This window comes from Bubalus bubalis, chromosome 10 (assembly GCF_019923935.1).
Source record: "Bubalus bubalis isolate 160015118507 breed Murrah chromosome 10, NDDB_SH_1, whole genome shotgun sequence".
NCBI lineage: Eukaryota > Metazoa > Chordata > Mammalia > Artiodactyla > Bovidae > Bubalus > Bubalus bubalis.
This window is the reverse complement of record NC_059166.1, coordinates 80,677,089-80,696,218: the sequence shown is the minus strand read 5'-3', so window position 1 is coordinate 80,696,218 and position 19,130 is coordinate 80,677,089. Positions and strand designations below refer to the sequence as shown.

Below are 19,130 nucleotides of genomic sequence, written 5' to 3'. Positions count from 1 at the left end.
AAATCTTTCACCACTTAAAGATTGTTAGTTATTAAAACTAATTCAGGAATATAATTTATTGCTTTAAATCATTAGTTCATTTTGCTATGTATTGCAAAAATTGTACAGTGCTTATCTTGCATTTTTACTCAATCTTGACAATTTTAATTACTCATAATTCTTTGGCCTTATACTAGTAAATCAAATATTTACTCTCACCAAAAATGAACTGTGATCATTAACTAAGAATATTGGATTAACGCAATTGAACCACTGTACCACCAATAGAAAATTCACTTAAAATGAAGAAAGTAGGGAAAACCACTAGACCATTCAGGTATGACCTAAAGCATATCCCTTACGATTATACAGTGGAAGTGACAAATAGATTCAAGGGATTAGATCTGATAGACAGAGTGCTTGAAGAACTATGGACGGAATTCGTGACATTGTACAGGAGGTGGTGATCAAGACCATCCCCAAGAAAAAGAAATGCAAAAAGGCAAAATGGTTGTCTGAGGAGGCCTCACAAATAGCAGAGAAAAGAAGAAAGCTAAAGGCAAAGGAGAAAAGAAAAGAATACCCATTTGAATGCAGAGTTCCAAAGAATAGCAAGGAGAGATAAGAAAGCCTTCCTTAGCAATCAATGCAAAGAAATAGAGGAAAATAACAGAATGGGAAAGACTGGAGATCTCTTCAAGAAAATTAGAGATACCAAGGGAATATTTCATGCAAAGATGGGCACAATAAAGGACAGAAATGGTATGGACCTAACAGAAGCAGAAGATACTAAGAGGCGGCAAGAATACACAAAATAACTATACAAAAACTATAAAACACAAAAAAACTATATAAATGGTATGGACCTAACAGAAGCAGAAGATACTAAGAGGCGGCAAGAATACACAAAATAACTATACAAAAACTATAAAACACAAAAAAACTATATAAAAAGATCTCCATGACCCAGATAACCAAAATAGTATGATCACTCATCTAGAGTCAGACATCCTGGAAATGTGAAGTCAAGTGGGCCTTGGGGAACATTGCTATGAACAAAGTTAATGGAGGTGATGGAATTCCAGTTGAGCTATTTCAAATCCTAAAAGATGATGCTGTGAAAGTGCTGCACTCAATATGCCAGCAAATTTGGAAAACTCAGCAGTGGCCACAGGACTGGAAAAGGTCAGTTTTCATTCTAATCCCAAAGAAAGGCAATGCTAAAGAATGTTCAAACTACCACACAAATGTACTCATCTCACACACTAGCAAAGTAATTGTCAAAATTCTCCAAGCCAGGCTTCACTAGTATGTGAACCATGTACTTCCAGATATTCAAGTTGGATTTAGAAAAGGCAGAGGAACCACAGATCAAATTGCTAACATCCATTGGATCGTAGAAAAATCAAGCGAGTTCAGAAAAACATCTACTTCTGCTTTATTGACTACACCAAAGCCTTTGACTGTGTGGATCATAACAAATTGTGGAAAATTCTTCAAAAGATGGGAATACCAGACTAACTGATCTGCCTCCTGAGAAATCTACATGCAGGTCAAGAAGCAACAGTTAGAACCGGACAACTGCTTCCAAATTGGGAAAAGAGTACGTTAAGGCTGTTTGTTATCACCCTGCTTATTTAACTTAGATGCAGAGTACATCTTGCAAAATGCTGGGCTGGATGAAGCACAAGTTGGAATCAAGATTGCCGGGAGAAATATCAATAACCTCAGATATGCAAATGACACCACCCTTATGGCAGAAAGCAAAGAAGAACTAAAGAGCCTCTTGATGAAAGTGAAAGAGGAGAATGAAAAAGTTGGCTTAAAACTCAACATTCAGAAAACTAAGATCATGGCATCCGATCCTATCACTTCATGGCATGTAGATGGGGAAACAATGGAAACAGTGGGAGACTATTTTTTTTTGGCTCCAAAATCACTGCATATGGTGACTGCAGCTATGAAATTAAAAGACGCTTGCTCCTTGGAGGAAAAGCTATGACCAACCTAGACAGCATATTAAAAAGCAGAGACATTACTTTGCCAACAAAGGTCCTTTTAGTCAAAGCTATGGTTTTATCCAGTAGTCACATATGGATGTCAGAATTGGACTATAAAGAAAGCTGAGCACTGAAGAATTGATGCTTTTGAACTGTGGTGTTGGAGAAGACTCTTGAGAGTCTCTTGGACTGCAAGTAGATCCAACCAGTCAATCCTAAAGAAATCAGTCCTGAATATCACTGGAAGGACTGATGCTGAAGCTGAAACTCCAATACTTTGACCACCTGATGCGAAGAACCGACTCACTGGAAAAGACCCTGATGCTGGGAAAGACTGAAGAAGGGGATGACAGAGGATGAGATGGTTGGATGGTCTCACTGACTTGATGGACATGAGTCTGAGCAAGCTCCGGGAGTAGGTGATGGACAGGGAAGCCTGGCATGCTGCAGTCCATGGGGTCACAAATAGCTAGACACAACTGAGCGACTGAACTGAACTGAACCAAGCACTGGGCATTGTAAGGAAGTGGCTCTATAGGTATAAAAAGCCTGAAAATATCTTTATTATTCATTAATGTGGTATTCTTGTAATGTTTATTTTGGCTACTGATTTTTAAAAGTACCTGCCAAGGCTTAAAAATATTTTTATTGAAACTGAGTTTTATAAACATTGGAGATGTTACTTGTCCAGTTTTTTGAAGCTCCAATTGATTAACAGGAGAATCTTTTTAATAAAGTGATTTTTCTTTCTTCAATGGTCAAATCATAAAGTTCAGAGATATTTAGGATATTTGGTCTAATTGGTGGTGAAATCATGTTCTCATCATTTGGAGTCAGTGTATAGGCAGATGAACAATTCTTTACTGATTCACCATTCAACTAAGGGGGAAAATCACACTTTGATAGTTTTCTTTTCTAAATAAAGTCTAGTAGGGCAAGTGTGAATGCTAAGTTGCTTCACTTGTGTCTAACTCTGTGTGACCCTACAGACTGCAGCCTGCCAGGCTCCTCTGTCCATGGGATTTTCCAGGCAAGAACGCTGGAGTGGGTTGCCATGCCCTCCTCCAGGGAATCTTTCCAACCTGGGGATGGAACCTGCATCTCTCATGTCTAAACTGCACTGGCAGGTTCTTTACCACTAGTGCCACCTAGGAAGTGCAGTTTGATCCAGTTAGTGAACCTGTCTAGAGCAGGATGGCCGAAGTAACTTGTGATCCCAGTTTGGGCTAGTCTGCTTTACCCACAGGCAAGGTTAATTGTCTTAATCAACTAGGGCTGCCATAACAAAATAGCATAGACTGGGTGGCAAAAACAACAAAAAATTTTTTTGTCAGTTCTGGAGGTTGGGAAGTCTGGCAAGGTAGGTTTCATTCTGAGGCCTCTTAACTTGGCTTGTGATTACATGACCTCTTCTTTGTGTATTCTCAGAGAGAGGAAGAGAACACACTCTTTGGTGTCTCTTCTTACAGGGGCACTATTCCCAGCATGAGGGCCCAACTTTCACGACCTCATCTAATGGATGTGAGAGCTGGACAATAAGAAAGGCTGAGTGCTGAAGAATTGATGCCTTTTAACTGTGGTGCTGGAGAAGACTCTTGAGAGTCCCTTAGATAGGAAGAAGATCAAACCAGTCAATCCTAACAGAAATCAACCCTGAATATTCATTGGAAGGACTGATGCTGGAGCTGAAGCTCCAATATTTTGGCCACCTGATGCGAAGAGCTGACTCACTGGAAAAGACCCTGATGCTGGGAAAGACTGAAGGCGGGAGGAGAAGGGGACGACAGAGGATGAGATGGTTGGATGGCATCACAGACTCAATGGACACGAATTTGAGCAAACCCCGGGAGATGATGAAGATGGGAAGCCTGGGGTGCTGCAGTCCATGGGATCGTAAAGGGTCGGACACAAGTGAGCGACTGAACAACAACAACAAAGCCCCGTTGCCAAATACTATTGTATTGGGGGTAGGGCTTCAACCTATGGATTTTGGGGAGATACAAACATTCGGCCTATAACAGGTATCTATTCCAAACCCACAAGTTGAAACTTGTATCAGGCCAAGGGAACTCATAAACAAAGCAAACAACAGAGGAACTAGGCAATGGGGTAGAATGGCAGCCCAGGCTAACCAATCCCCTTTTCCTCACTTTCATGATCATTATCTCAAGTGTTTATACCTGGCACAGAGGATGTGCTAAATATATGCTTAAAAATATCAGCCAGTATACCTTGAAGCTTACTCTTTCAGGGCACCTACTCTGTACTGTATGATAAGGCTCCAAATACTAAAGGTATTATCGTAACTGCATATTGTGTATGTTCAAGTAATGGAGATGTTTATTTGCAATGAGAATTTTAATATCAGAATATTGTAGTATGCTATAGGAGTCAGACACATGCCACATTCCTTTAGTGGCTACGGTATTTCTGATAAATGTATCTTCAAACCAAAGGGTGCCAGGCTCCTGTAGTCACACCTCATCCCCTGCTCTGCCCTGTAAACATTTCATCAGATAATCTCTGCTTCAAAACTTGCCTTCCAAGGCTTTCCTTTAAGCAATATTTTAAAATTTCCAATAACATGTTAAAATGCATCTCTTCTTCTCAAGCCTGGGGACAAGTAGTCTACATAGAATATCTGCTTTAATCCACATTGCGGTGACTGTGACCATGTGACCCATTATTCCCTTCCAGTGTAGTTTTACCAAACTGAGACAATATGATACTTTTATCTGCGTTTGTAAATGTTTTACTAGTACTAAAACTTGCATTTATGTTATTGAAATCGCTGCATATGCATTTATACACTGAAATGTGTGTGATACATATTCTAATGCATATGGCATAGGTAAGAGCAGAACTCTGAAAACTGTTCACACAACTGAATACAGATGAGTTTGGCAAGTTCCTCTCACCTTTTGCTCAGCATAACTACCATTCAATTTCATCAGTGATTTGTAACATACCATACAGTGAACATCTCACTTATCCAGAATTTCCTTTGCTGGTAATTTCAAGTATCCAAAATATAGCAAAAATATTAAGTTCTAAATGTTATTCTCTGCTGACCAAAATGGATGACATGAAGTTACTTTTACTCTGGAAATGATATTAATAAGTTAGGTCATCTCATTTCCCAAAACATAATTGAAGACAGCTGTAAAGACAAGTCGAGAACAATGCCCAAAAATGACAGCCTGACAAAGAAGGATGCAGACAAACTGCATCTAAACTACTGCATATGCAAACTAAACTACTAAAACAACAACAAAAACAGATATTAAAAGCTACAAAATTATAGGAGTTTGAAGCAATTGATTTTGGTGCTAGGAGCTAAGCAAATGATATTAGCTTATGAAAGTATACCAATGTATGTTATGTTCCAGTGCTGACTGAACAACTGATATAAAATTTAGTTATGTTCAGTATGAGTTTTAGAAGGTATCATACAATGTTTTTCATAAAAGAGTTTAACATATATTTTTAAAGCTTTGTTTAAAAGAAGAGAAACACCTGTGGTCTACAGAATTGACTTGCTTTTGTACCAAGTGAAATCCTAAGATCAAAAATTAAGAAAGAAAAAAAAAATCTTTCCTAAATATTTTATTATACCCTCCAAATCCTTAACCGTTTAAATACTTGTGAATTTTGACTGTTAAAGCGGTATTGAAAGTTTAGAAGTAGCCATACAGCTGAATCCAATTTATGCATACACAGCACTAAGGCACACAAACAGGGACTCCTGTGTACTGGAAAAAATTCAGGATGTGAAATACAGTACTTTTAATTGTCTAACCCTAGTAGACTGCCCTGTATAAAGTAAATGGCCACCAGATATAATATGCTGATAACTGTAATACTAAGTACAATATATAATAAGAATTATATAATTACTAATTACAATTATAATACTAATTATAGAAATTATCCACTATGAGGGAAAGGAGGAAACACTGGAATTTCCTAAGGGCAGAGATCATCCATCAGTCAACCCTTAAAGAACTGGTGTGAGTGTGAATGAGTGTGTATGCTGCCATGTTTTGGGAGCATTGGGGTAATGCAACCAGAAACTCTGGTTTCTGAAACTAGTCAACTTCCCCTCCCCATCAAGTCACTCCTAAGCTTCCAGCTTCCTGGGGTTTTGCCAACAACACAATGTTTTGCTAAGAACTGCCTATTAAGGAACTACTCTTGTCTCAGCTAGATAAAGCCCTTAAGGGGCTTCCCAAGAGTAATCCTTAGACTACAGAGGTTTCTGGAAGATAAGAAGTCCCTTTCCATTCCAAGCATGCTCTGTTCTTCTCCTTTTAACTGACAGGAGTAAAAACTGCAACTTTTCCTTTACTTAGGATTGAAACTACAGCTACTGATCCCGACACCAGATCACAAAACAACATAAACCTCAGGGTATAGGAGAAAAAAAATACTAGTAAACAGTAGAGAGATCTAAAAGAACACATTCATTTTTTCCCCCCTCAAAATGCCTTTAAATGGATCAGTTGTTAGAAAACTTTGCAGCGAATAATCTTAGAAGATGCACCTTTTAAACTTTTCAGTAGTTTTTCTTTACAATATCTACAAAGTACCATTTAGTGTTTTTTTTTTTCCTTTTAAAAAATCAGAATGGGCTTGGGGCCAAAATTCTACTGCCAAACAAAAGTACCACTTTATCAAGCAACTGACTAAAAATAAAAGCGTATTATTTTTGAGACAGAACCAAATTTAGTATTCTGCCACTGTACTTGGAACATGTACTTTAAAAGGCTCTCTTTGTGGCCTGGGAAAATAAGCAACACCATTGTACCCACCCAATGGGCAGCAGCCTCACTTCATGTAGATGGTACGTGGCTGATGTGGCACGTGGAAGATCTCCTGGGCACTCATCGGTCAAGCATCTTTCCTGCACACAGCCACCAAATGAAAGCTTGGGTTTTGGTGCAAGCTAATGTATCATAATGTCTTAGGGACCATCTTTTTATGACCAGGAGCTACAAGTCTCAATTTTAAAGCTAAAGGCAAAAAAAAAAAAAAAACAAAAAAAAAACCAAAAAAAAAAACCCACAAAACTTTCCGTGGATTTTTCTATTTTGAAATATCTAGAAATTCCCTCTTTTGTTGGAATCACCTATAACTTTCAAATAGAGCTACACCCTGTGAGTCTACCCGATTTGTGACATTTTAGTGGTTTCCAAATTTGGTTGCAGTTCATGGGGTTGCAAAGACTCAGACACAACTGAGCGACTGAACAACAACGACGACAAATTTGGTTGCTCATTGGAAGGACCCAGGGAATTATTTTAGAAAGCTTGTTCTCAGGGTCCCACTGAGATCTATCTCCAGAAATCTATATTTGATAAGGCTCTCCAAGTACTTATGATGAACATAATTCAGTTTGATTTGGGAACCACCGTCAGAACCCATCTTTCCTAAATTAATTGTCCTTCCAGTTTTCCCTCTGTGCACAACGATGTTTGTCTTTTTCTCCCCAATTAAGTGTTTTCTCAGATTTATCTACCTTTCTATTTTTTCCCTGTAAACTGCCTTAAGTACTTTGGTAAGATAAGTGATGATAAAACTATCAAAATACATAGATGGTATTCTTTTTGGTATTTCTGTAAGTGGAAATACATTTTAGCAATAACATTGTCAAGTTCTGTTTCATGATGGTAAAGTGTTAGTCACATACCAGTATACAGAATGTTCAGTATACTTAACGGCCCACTGAATGTGGGAGAGAAGAACTGAGGGTGTCATTTCAGCCCAGGTTTCTGGCTTGGGAGTCTAGGGAGACAGAGACTACCAACCTAGACAGGAAAATCAGACTTGAGAAATAGAGTTCACTCTTAGACATGTTAAATATTTTTTAGAATATTTGTTAATAAGTTTGGTAACACCCAGATACAAAGTAACAAAAATGTTAAATTATAAATATGATGTGGTTTATAGCAAACTAACCCATTAGTTAACACATCACCAACCCGTCACTTACGTTAACTATATATTGTTCTGAACCCAATCAAATAGGAATCACACCTTTGTCTCTGTTCTAAACGAAATGTTCCTTTTAATGTAGTTTGAAGCCATATATATATATATTTCCCTATGAGAAGAGTTAGGTTTTTTAAAAAATCTGGCCCCAAATTTACATTTAAAATATTACACACATGGTCACAACTCCATGCCCTGTTTTCAATAGAGTACCCAAAGCCATGTGATCCAAAACAGCAGATTTTAAAAACAACTCCAGATTTCCTTGACAAAGATTTGTAAGTCACATCAGGTTATATGTTCTTAACTTCCTAAAGGTTTTACAAAGACAATTACTAGTTACAAAATTAGTTGACTTACCCCAAAGATGTTCCCTATTCTGAAGGAGAGAGATGATCCACGGGCTGTTTGGGTATCTGGAGATGAATTTAGCATTGAAGAGTGGCTTAACAGCAGAGAACATGATTACTCAGAGAGGACTATTTCTCCCCTAGCTCCTTGTTGGAAGAGGACCCTCCGAGCTCCTACCCACCTGTGGGCTGTTGTCTACAGATGTGGGTTTTGTCCCAGGCTATAGTCTTTTGCTGCTATAGGCTTCTGTTCAAAATTATCTCCCAATTCCAATCCTCAGCATCGCAACCTGCACATACTACATCCATTCTGGATATTTTTAACTTCCATCTCAGTCAAATAATCACTAAATATTTTTCTAGTTTTTAAAAAAAATCACCATCAAACCAAGTATATTTGTTGAATATATCTGATCTCCAAGTAGAAACACTTTGGCCAATAGAAACAATACTATTATTGGCCCAAAGCATCTATCATATCAGCGTCTTTCATGGATGCCCTTAAACAGTGTTGTTAGATACTGGAAAGTGTGCTCAGGAGGCAGCTCTAGGGAATCAAGAGTAATTCTGTGGTGGATGCTGGGTTGTACCATGTTCAGGTACCTCATCCTCCAGCTCTGAGTTGAATTTTGAGTTGTATTTACATGTGTTACAGGCACTTAATGTTGACCAAATTTTAAAACACATTTAGAACTTCTGGTGATTGTACTTTATTAAAGAATATTCCTAGGACTATTTTTTATACTACCATAGCCATCCTTTTGTGTTCTTAAAAGTTGTAGACAAAATCTATAGCAAAAATAACAGTAATAATGCTTAAAAATAACAAGTCATATTTATAGAGCACTGCCTTTGTGTCAAGCATTTTCCAGGTATTATTTCATGGAAGAGTAAGTACATAGATTAAATTTTCTCCCTTCCACAGACAGACAAGAAAACAAAACCTAGAGAACTTATGTAACTTGGCTAAGGTGAAAGTGGATGCTTGAGCAGGGATTCCGTGGAGTTTGATGCAGAATGCTCATTCCTGTACATGCCTCAGCATCCCTTAAGAAGTAAAGTAGGGGCAGTGGAGGAGGGCATTTGGAAAGACATTGAACAGAAGACAGAGGCGGTGGTGGGGTTATTCTGTTCATACATGTAGAAAACGATACAATTCGTCAACTAGTAAATTTTTTCTCTTTCAAAGAACATGAGATGAAAGTGAAAGAGGAGAGTAAAAAAGTTGGCTTAAAGCTCAACATTCAGAAAACGAAGATCATGGCATCCGGTCCCATCACTTCATGGCAAATATATGGGGAAACAGTGGAAACAGTGTCAGACTTTATTTTGGGGGGCTCCAAAATCACTGCAGATGGTGACTGCACCCATGAAATTAAGAGACGCTTAATCCTTGGAAGGAAACTTCTGACCCACCTAGATAGCATATTCAAAAGCAGAGACATTACTTTGCCAACAAAGGTCCGTCTAAGTCAAGGCTATGGATTTTCCAGTGGTCATGTATGGACGTGAGAGTTGGACTGTGAAGAAAGCTGAGCCCTGAAGAATTGATGCTTTTGAACTGTGGTGTTGGAGAAGACTCTTGAGAGTCCCTTGGACTGCAAGGAGATCCAACCAGTCCATTCTGAAGGAGATCAGCCCTGGGTGTTCTTTGGAAGGAATGATGCTAAAGCTGAAACTCCAGTTCTTTGGCCACCTCATGCGAAGAGTTGACTCATTGGAAAAGACTCTGATGCTGGGAGGGATTGGGGGCAGGAAGAAAAGGGGACAACAGAGGATGAGCCAGCTGGATGGCATCGCCAACTCGATGGACGTGAGTTTGAGTGAACTCTGGGAGTTGGTGATGGACAGGGAGGTCTGGCGTGCTGCGATTCATGGGGTCTCAAAGAGTTGGACACGACTGAGCGACTGAACTGAACTGAGGACAATATTTTTGTGTGTGTGGCTATGCTATTCATCATGTGGAATCTTAGTTCCCCAACCAGGGATGGAACCCACGCCCTCTGCAGTGGAAGCATGGAGTCTTAACTACTGGACCAACCACCAGGGAAGTCCCAGAAATGATTCTTTGAGATCTGAAGAAGTGGTTTTCCAAGCATGGTCTGGGGATTCCTGAGGATCCCACGGACGCTTTTAGAGGGTCTGTGAGGTCAAAATAATTTTTATAGCCATATTGTATGGTAAAAACTGTTTTCATAATAATATTAAGATGCTCATTTTTTCCAGAAGTGTGCTGACGGTAAAATATTCCATGACTACATGACATACTGCAACAGATTGAATGAAGAAGCACATATAAAAAGGTAGCTGTCTTCTGTTAAGTCTACCATTAAAGAGGTTAAAGATAGCAAAACAATGTCACTCTAATTTTTTAAATTGGGATTTTTCATAAAAATATTTCACTGATGTTACTATAGAATAGTTTTAATATTTTTAAAAATGAATTAAAAAATTTAAAATATTCTCAGTTTTAATTTCTAACATAGTAGGTATTGACAGACATAAGCCATACAAACAAATACATTTCAGGGAATTCCCTGGCAGTTCAGTGGTTAGACTCCATGTGTTCATGGCAAGGGGCTTAGATTTGATCCCTGGTCGGGGAACTAAGATCCCGCAAGGCGGTGTGGCAAAAAAAAAAGAAAAAAATTTTTTTTTTTTTCAAATTTTAGTTCTGAAAATACAGAGTTTGAACACCTCTGTTCTGTGATCAGATATAGAATACTTTATTATAGAATCAATGATAGCATGGCTTCCTATTTCAGAATCACTTGAAGAGACATGTTGTAAATGGAAATGAACTTGCATGATTTAGTGTTGTAGCTCTGAGAGTTTAGTGACCATTATCACTAAATCACACAATCTTGCTCCCTCACACATTTCACTCATACAGGAGACCTGAACAGTGTACACAGCAGTGAAAGGTGCTGTCAGCAAGGCTATGAGAAACACAAGTTTTCTTACAGTTCAAGAGGATGAGTAACAAACTACCGCAAAGCCTGCTGCCTCAGAAGTACAGACCAACATGACTTTTAAACCAAGACAACACACATTTAATCAACCACTTCCACACATGAAAACACTGTCATTACTGCTCCAAGACCGTGCTCTTTTTTCACTTCAAAATCTGGGGACCTATTGTTAAAGGTGTGTCTATTTAAGAGGCAGAAAGAGGACTTTACACATTTTATCTTTCTGTGATTCAAACTTTTCAAGTATTTTTTCATGTCCACTCCTTTCTTCCTCTTCTGAACCCCATGATTCCTCCCTCAAAGTTTCTATTTCTTTTTTTAAAAACCACAATAAATAACATGAAAGAGAACAGAGGAGACACTTTCGTACTAAGAGAACCACTAGTAATTATTTCACCATATATGAAGTAATTCAAACCTTCAATTCAAGATGGGTTTTCAATTGGTGTTAATTTTTCCATTGCAATGAGCTGAGAGAGAGCTATTCAAATTCTAGTAACATTTGACAATAAATGCACTACAAGAATTATTCTTCAGTCATCAGAAATATGGTAACAGCTGAGCAGTATCCAGCTAAGTGGTAAGGCCTCTAAGAACTAACATTATTATATTTATCCTTCAGACACACGCCTACTGAAGTGCTAGTTGCTGAAGGTTTGAACAAGAGAAGACGTTTCCTGCCTTTCATGCTCCCAAATGGCCAGGGCAGAAGCCACCTTCCCAGACAATGATAACACAGTATGTCAAGTGCTGTCAAGGCTAATGAAAGTTGGGCCCTGAGAAGAGGACGGTAGGGAGCCATGATGGACTGAGGAGTGAGTCGCACCATGGGGTTGGAGAGGGGATTTAGGCAGAAGGCCATGTGTTGGCTGGCAAACTGACGCCTTGTGTGAGCAGTGGTGTGGTCACAACCCAAATAGTGTACTTGTGCTCAGGTGTGCATGCATGCAGAGCCCAGGTGAGGTAGGACAGACACCCTTACCATGTAGAAGAACACCATGGGTAAAATGGACTTGTGTTGAAGGTTCTCCAGAAAGATGAGTTGTTTGAGCAGAGGCCCTTATCCAGCATCTCTTCTATGAGATAATTCTCCCAACAAGGACATGAAGAATCTTAGCACAGCAAGGTTTCAGCGTCCAATTTAAAAATAATGCTCTTATATCTTTGCCTATTAAGAATTTATATCACATGGGCCAATGAACAGCATATTAAAAATGCAATACTAAAAGCTTAAAATTATTTATAATCTGAAATACATTTTATTACAATATGCCCATAAAGTAACATATGATCATACTATAATCTATAAAAATCATATTATATAATCAGATAGTAGTTTCTGAAAGCTAGTTCTCAAGACAGAAATCCTAGGAACTCAGGGAAAGACAATTTAGAAATAGAAATATGCTTCTATCTGAGGAAAAATGGCTTCCCTGATAGCTCAGTTGGTAAAGAATCCACCTGCAATGCAGGAGACCCTGGTTTGATTCCTGGGTCAGAAAGATCTGCTGCATAAGGGATAGGTTGCCCACTCCAGTATTCTTGGGCTTTTCCTTACCCTTGTGGCTCAGCTGGTAAAGAATCCACCTGCAATGAGGAAGACCTGGGTTTGATCCTTGGGTTGGGAAGATCCCCTAGAGAAGGGAAAGGCTACTCACTCCAGTATTCTGGCCTGGAGAATTCCATGGACTGTATAGTCCATGGGGTCACAAAGAGTCGGACTTGACTGAGAGACTTTGACTTTCACTTTCCATTTGAGGAACACTTCTATTTGAGATTGGACTACTTTTTGAGACATTGTAACAATCTAGTTATAGGCATCAAGTTATGCAATTTTACTAAAACTGGCTAATCTAGATTTTGCGTCTGAGTATCTGTGCATGCCAGTGTGTGAGTATGGAAGTGAAGTGAAAGTTGCTCAGTTGTGTCCAACTCTGTAGCCCCATGGATATACAGTCTATGGAATTCTCCAGGCCAGAACACTAGAGTGGGTAGCCTTTCCCTTCTCCAGGGGATCTTCCCAACCCAGGGATCAAACCCAGGTCTCCCGCATTACAGGTGGATTCTTTACCAGCTGAGCCACAAGGGAAGGCCATGAGTATGGAAACTATGACCCAAAATCATTAACTCTTCAACTTTCGCAGAAAATTCATGCAAATATAAGAATTTAATTTCATATTTTAAAAGAAAGTTCATCCTTTTCTTTTTTGAAATATGGGGTTTAAATTTATTTGGCAGCAGCCATGGAGTCCCAAGTTTAATGACAGCTGATTAAAATGGTTTTTTTCCCCCTTACTTTGACTTTATTGAAAAAGAATAAAAACTATGTTGACACAGACTGTATTTCTCATCCTAAATGGTTTAACATTTGCAATATTTTGTATATGATATGTGTGTCATCTGAAACAGACTTTTTCCCATTAAAAATAATCAAAGAGAAAAAGATGATGTTTGCGTTTTCTTTGTTCAAGGTGTTTATTGCATCTCAGAGGGCGTACATGCACTGGATTTTTGAACTGAAATACAAAGAAAAGCCATGTTGAAATTGGTTTTAGGTAATTTTCCCCATTACAGTGTATGTTATCCCCACAGTAAATTCAGATACAACCACTTTTAAATGGTACCATACATCTATTGAGTAATTTGAAAAAAAGGCAAACACCTTTCCAACCCAATATGCTTTAACAAAGAGCGGCCAAGCCACTAGCAACACTGATCAACAGTGACCTCATGTATGCATCAAAATCTTAAGCCAAGCCATCAGCACAGACAATGTGACGACAACTTAAAAATTAAAGAATACAGTATGTACAGTAAAGAATACAATTCTCGGATTGAGTTTAAATTCTAATCACAATGGTACAACAAAACCTACTTTGAGCTCAATTGAGGAATGGAAGAACACTAGTCTACAGAACACACAAAGAAATACTAAATTAACAGATGTACACAAACCCCACAAGAAAATAAAAAGATTTGCAGTAAACTTTAAATTACAGCTATACCTTGGGGTGCCTTCATAATCACTTGAATAGCACACTTCTAATTGCATTTTCACAGACAAGATGGAAACAGACCCTTTACTTTCAGTGCACTGAATCAAGAATGAACAAGTAGGTCAATTTAGATGCAAAACCTGTCAAACATAATTAAAATAGATAATTTAATACAGCAGTGATTAAATATGGAATTCTTCCCGTATGATTTTTCATTCTTGATTAAGGTAGCTTTGAGGGGAAATATTTGTTATGGACATTAACCTTTATATTTTCTTTAAAATAAAATTTCTTAACATATACAGTGCCACAAAAATAAACATTTCCCACCACAGCTGAAGCTCCTGTGATTGGAAAAGTGTACTCCACACCGAAAAAAGTTCTGTATATTTAAGAGTGTTTTCCTTACTATCTGATATTATCACACTATATTTGTAACGCAGATACAGAAGAAAAGAGAATTTATGGGGAGAGTTCAGGTGTGTCCAAAAGTTATATATACATTGAAACCTTCAAAAACACAGACACGTCTTTCCCAGTGGCTCACCACACAACAGCTGCATCATCCGTCCATGGGCGAGGTCCAGAGAGCACTAAAGGCATCAGAAACATCCATTCATTGTTTACGTCACGCAACACACGAAGAACCCACATACACTACAGCTTTGAGAGTAGGGATAACAGCTAAGGTAGTACACATTCCTAATGTTCACTTTCACAGCTGTGCTACACATTTTGGAAGAGAAGTTATGAATAAGCATTGGGATTGGTACTGGTGGCTCCCTTTGAAACTCTGAGCGTCAATTTTATATGAAGTCTCCAAAGTCATTATTTTTTTTCCTATTCAGTCACAAAAATTGCAGCTGTAAAGATAAAAAAGCACTTGAATTAGAAAACGGTATTATGTAGTTCTCAAACATCTTACCTTCCTTGCAATTTTACTTCGCTGTTTTACACAGCAGGTCTTCATATTACCAACGTCACATTTAAACACTTTTCACAATTCTTTAAGATAAGCTTAAAATTTCATCCAGGAAAATTAAAAAAAATTTTTTTTCAACGTATAGCTTCATTTTAAGTAAGCAAATTCTATTGGCAAAATTTGGAAACTGGATACTTAGAAAGTATCCAATTTCCAATTTCTAAGTATACTTAGAAAAAATTTTAGCAAGACATTCAGTATCAGTTAAATACACTTAACCTTAAAAAAGGGCAGTGAAAAAAAGGGGGGGAGGGCAAGGACTCCGTTTTCTGGGGTTCTTTTCAGTTAAGGTTTTCAAGGAGCCACTAAGTACTTGTACAAGTGACAGAACAGAGTGGGGAGACATCCCCAGTGATGCAAAGCCTTCATTTACACGCCCTCTCCCCTCGCTGCTATCTCCTATGCTGTGTCATCTCTGCCAGGAAACCCTTCCTGGGGTCTTCAGGCTTAGGCATAGGCGTAACTCTCCTTTGTAACATAGTCTGTGTCTGTCCCTCTTTTGACTGAATCTGAGAGTAGAGGGTGTCTCAGGCACTCCTGTTTCAGGCATTTCTCAGAATTCCAGCATATGCTGACAGCAACATTTCTGAACAACAAGCGCTGCTTCCTGCTGCACTCTTGGTCATTTCTGAAACTTCGGCTGCTAAGAAATAAGTGCTTATTGTCTTATTTATGCATCTACATGACGCCTAATCCAGCCCAAAGTGGAACAGAAAAGTTGGGCTCAAGGAGAATTACTTGGCTGAGATGTCAAGGCCTTAAAATGATAAATTATTAATGTTGTATGAAGAAACAAAAAATCACAAGGCAGAAATCCGCGAAATTCATCATAGGCATCAGAGGAAGTTTAAATATATATATATATATATAGTAGATGTATGATAAAAAGAACACCAGACAGGGGTTCAAAAACTTCAACACTCATGCTTCTCTTCCAGTGTGACCCTGGGCAAATCACTTAATGCCAAGGGACAGTTTCTTTAGCTGTGAAATGGAGGCCAAAGTATCTGGCTAGCTTATCCTGCAGGGTTTGATCTCCAACAGAGGTGATCAAAAGAGTTAATTACTGGGAAGAATGAAAAATACTGTGTAAATGAAAAGCATCATTACTAGCATTCACCCACATTCAGCAAGTATTGGGTTGGCCAAAAAGGTTGCTCTGGTTTTTCTGTAACATGAAAAATTTGAATGAACTTTTTAGCCAACTTAATATTTGTTGAGAAGCTATCCTCTGTGTCAGGTTCTGGGGTTAACAGCAAATCGTCTTCATTAGTTTCCTTCTATGAGTCTACTATTAGCCACAATGTAATTTCACATTTATATTAGAAATTTAAAACTAGAATGTTAGAAATGAAAATTTTGCCTCAATGCAGAGATACAAAGGGTAATAAATCTAAACTTTACTTGATGAGGCCAAATAAGAATAAGCAAATTAAAATTACAATTGTCACCAAATATATTCTTAGTTTCTAAATGAAGTATTATAAATGTTACCTTTCTATAAATTCTAGTCATCACAGAATGCAGTAGTAATTTTCTAATTTATGAAGTAGCTTGGGCAAACTTTTGCTTTATTAGTATAATCTATGTGCCTTCCAGGGTAAGGACAATTTGGAGGTTTCTCTCCCTCTTAATTTTGCAAATTAAGTAAGATTAAAAAATCACTGACAAAGATAGCTTTCAATATGGATTTCAAAAGCATACACATTCAAACAATTATTATCATATACATGTATTAAAGACACAGAAGTACAAATATTATACCTAATAAAATAGCTAAGCATAGCATAGGTCACTATTACAAGCCCACAGGAAAAGCTCAATATTAGATACCTTAAATTGTTTACAAGAAATCCTTGATGTTAAGATCCGCTAATGGGTCCTTTGCTGGAGGTTTCTTGGGACTCTGAGAGGCAGGTGTAGGGCTTGGAGAAAGCTAACGAGGAAAAGCCAGCCCAAGACAGTGGAAACAGAAAGCAAACAGAGATAGATAAGCATTAGGCCAAGCACATACCACAGAAAACAAACATGCAGAAGATTAGATGGCTAAAAGTTTACACAATCTACTTTGTTCTACTTAAGTCACAGGGTTGTTTTGGATTTTAGATTTAAAAAACACACTTCAAAGGATATTGGCTTTCTTGAAATTATTTGACATCAAATTTAGCCAAAGTAAAATTTGAGGACTCTTGTAGAACAATATGGATATTAGTTAGGGAAGATGTGAAAAACTAGTCACATTAAAGCTATTATGAATACATAGTGAAAAAAACAACTTCTCTATTCAAAGCATTGTGACTTTGAGTTATTAGTACCTCTAAACTAATAAAGGAATATAAATGACTTTTCTCAGAGTGAGAGTGAGTTTGAAGGAAAAATGGAAAGAAAACAGCTTGCAGAAAGTCACCTAAGAAATTACTTTAAACTATTAGCTAAATAGACTAGAATTTCATATAAAGTATTCTAAGTGAACACCTGTCAAATCTGGGGGCACTGTTTGCTTTCGGATGAGCAAATAGTCTAGTTGTGAATGTCACCGAATTCTAATTTTGCCTATCCAGCTTGTAGAGAAGATTAATTACTAGATACTACAGAGAAGAATCATACTAAACCTGAAGCAAAAGCAACCAAAAATTTACTTACCTTGTTTCTGTTCAATGAATACCTGAATTATTTCATTGTGTGACAAACATAAGATTTGGGAACAGGCTTTTGCAGGAATGTTAGGGTTCAAGGCCTTGAAAAAGGTCACGGAGTCTACATAGAACAATAACTAACATATATCCTTTGAGCTAATTAATCTTCTATGGCTGTAACAAGATGGAAACTCAGGAACCTGGGACTGAAGGGCAGGGATGTATGTTTTCTGTTTTGGTTCTGTAAACAAAGCTCCAGAAATAAGGAGTTTTAGATTTGTTCCTTTGTCCAGAAACTATTAACTGTAGTATGTTTCAGTCAAATTTCCATTTTTAAAACTGGGATCCTATTTCATGGAAAGGCCAGGGAAAAATAAACATAAAGGGTCAAAGTTGTTTGGAAGGTAGGCAACTCAAGGACTGGTCCATAATTAATAATTAGGTGATATAACACTGCGACACCAACCAACTGCCCTACAGAGCAAGAGTCCACATACCAGTAATGAAAAATTTCTATGTCTTCCAAAGCTACTAACTCATGTTTGCTTTCTTATCTAGTATCTAATCAGCTATGATTCTTCTCTGATGTAGGAATACAGCTTAAAGATTGTATAACTATGGCATACCACTTCCCAAATTACCATAAATACAATTAAATGATTAAAACACTGTTTTCTTGGTATCATCTATTTTTCATTTTCATCCTTTGAATTAAGTAAACAAATTGATGCTATGCAACACTGGTATCAAGCAGGAAAACTACCTTATATAATAAAACTGTATTATTTCTAAAGCTTTCAGCATGCCAAATACAGTAAGACTTTTAAAAATCTCAGTAACATCCTTTCAATTTCTATTTTTCAAAAAGGTGGCAGATAGTCATGGATATATTTAACCATCAAGGAAATATTCATAAGTGAGATTCTTTCTTGGAATTTAAATATATCTAGATTGATTGTAATCCCAACTGTGAAACCCAAAACCTCCCTCCATATCCACTCCCCGCCCACCACCCTCCCCAACCCCAAACAACATTCATTATCTCAGAGCAGAAGAGAAAATTTCTCAGGAAACCAGTGCTTTGGTGATGGCCTTGAAGGCTGGAGTCTCTTACATTTTAAATTTATCTTTTTGGACACCCACTATCACTCTCCTGGTCATTATGGCTTTTGAAGGGTTAAAGTAAAGAAACTGAAGCCAATTTTGGGAACAGGTAGAGAAAGA

General features: G+C 37.8%; 1 protein-coding gene across 10 annotated transcripts in view; it reads right to left on the bottom strand.

Moving 5' to 3' along the window:
- The window catches only part of SNAP91 (synaptosome associated protein 91), a 239,691-nt gene that overhangs the window by 59,387 nt on the left and 161,174 nt on the right, over positions 1-19,130 (bottom strand). For 8 of the 10 annotated variants that reach the window (XM_025294813.3, XM_044924468.2, XM_025294809.3 and 5 more), the window contains 2 exons: positions 17,104-17,206; positions 13,743-15,151 (listed from right to left, as the gene is read on the bottom strand). The exons of 1 other annotated variant lie outside the window; for it this stretch is intronic. In XM_025294813.3, coding sequence (XP_025150598.2) covers positions 17,114-17,206 — 93 coding nt within the window. In that variant the 3' untranslated portion in view covers positions 13,743-15,151; positions 17,104-17,113. Of the gene's footprint in view, positions 1-13,742; positions 15,152-17,103; positions 17,207-19,130 lie in introns of those variants that run through there. One more of the 10 variants, XM_025294814.3, reaches the window with a different exon arrangement.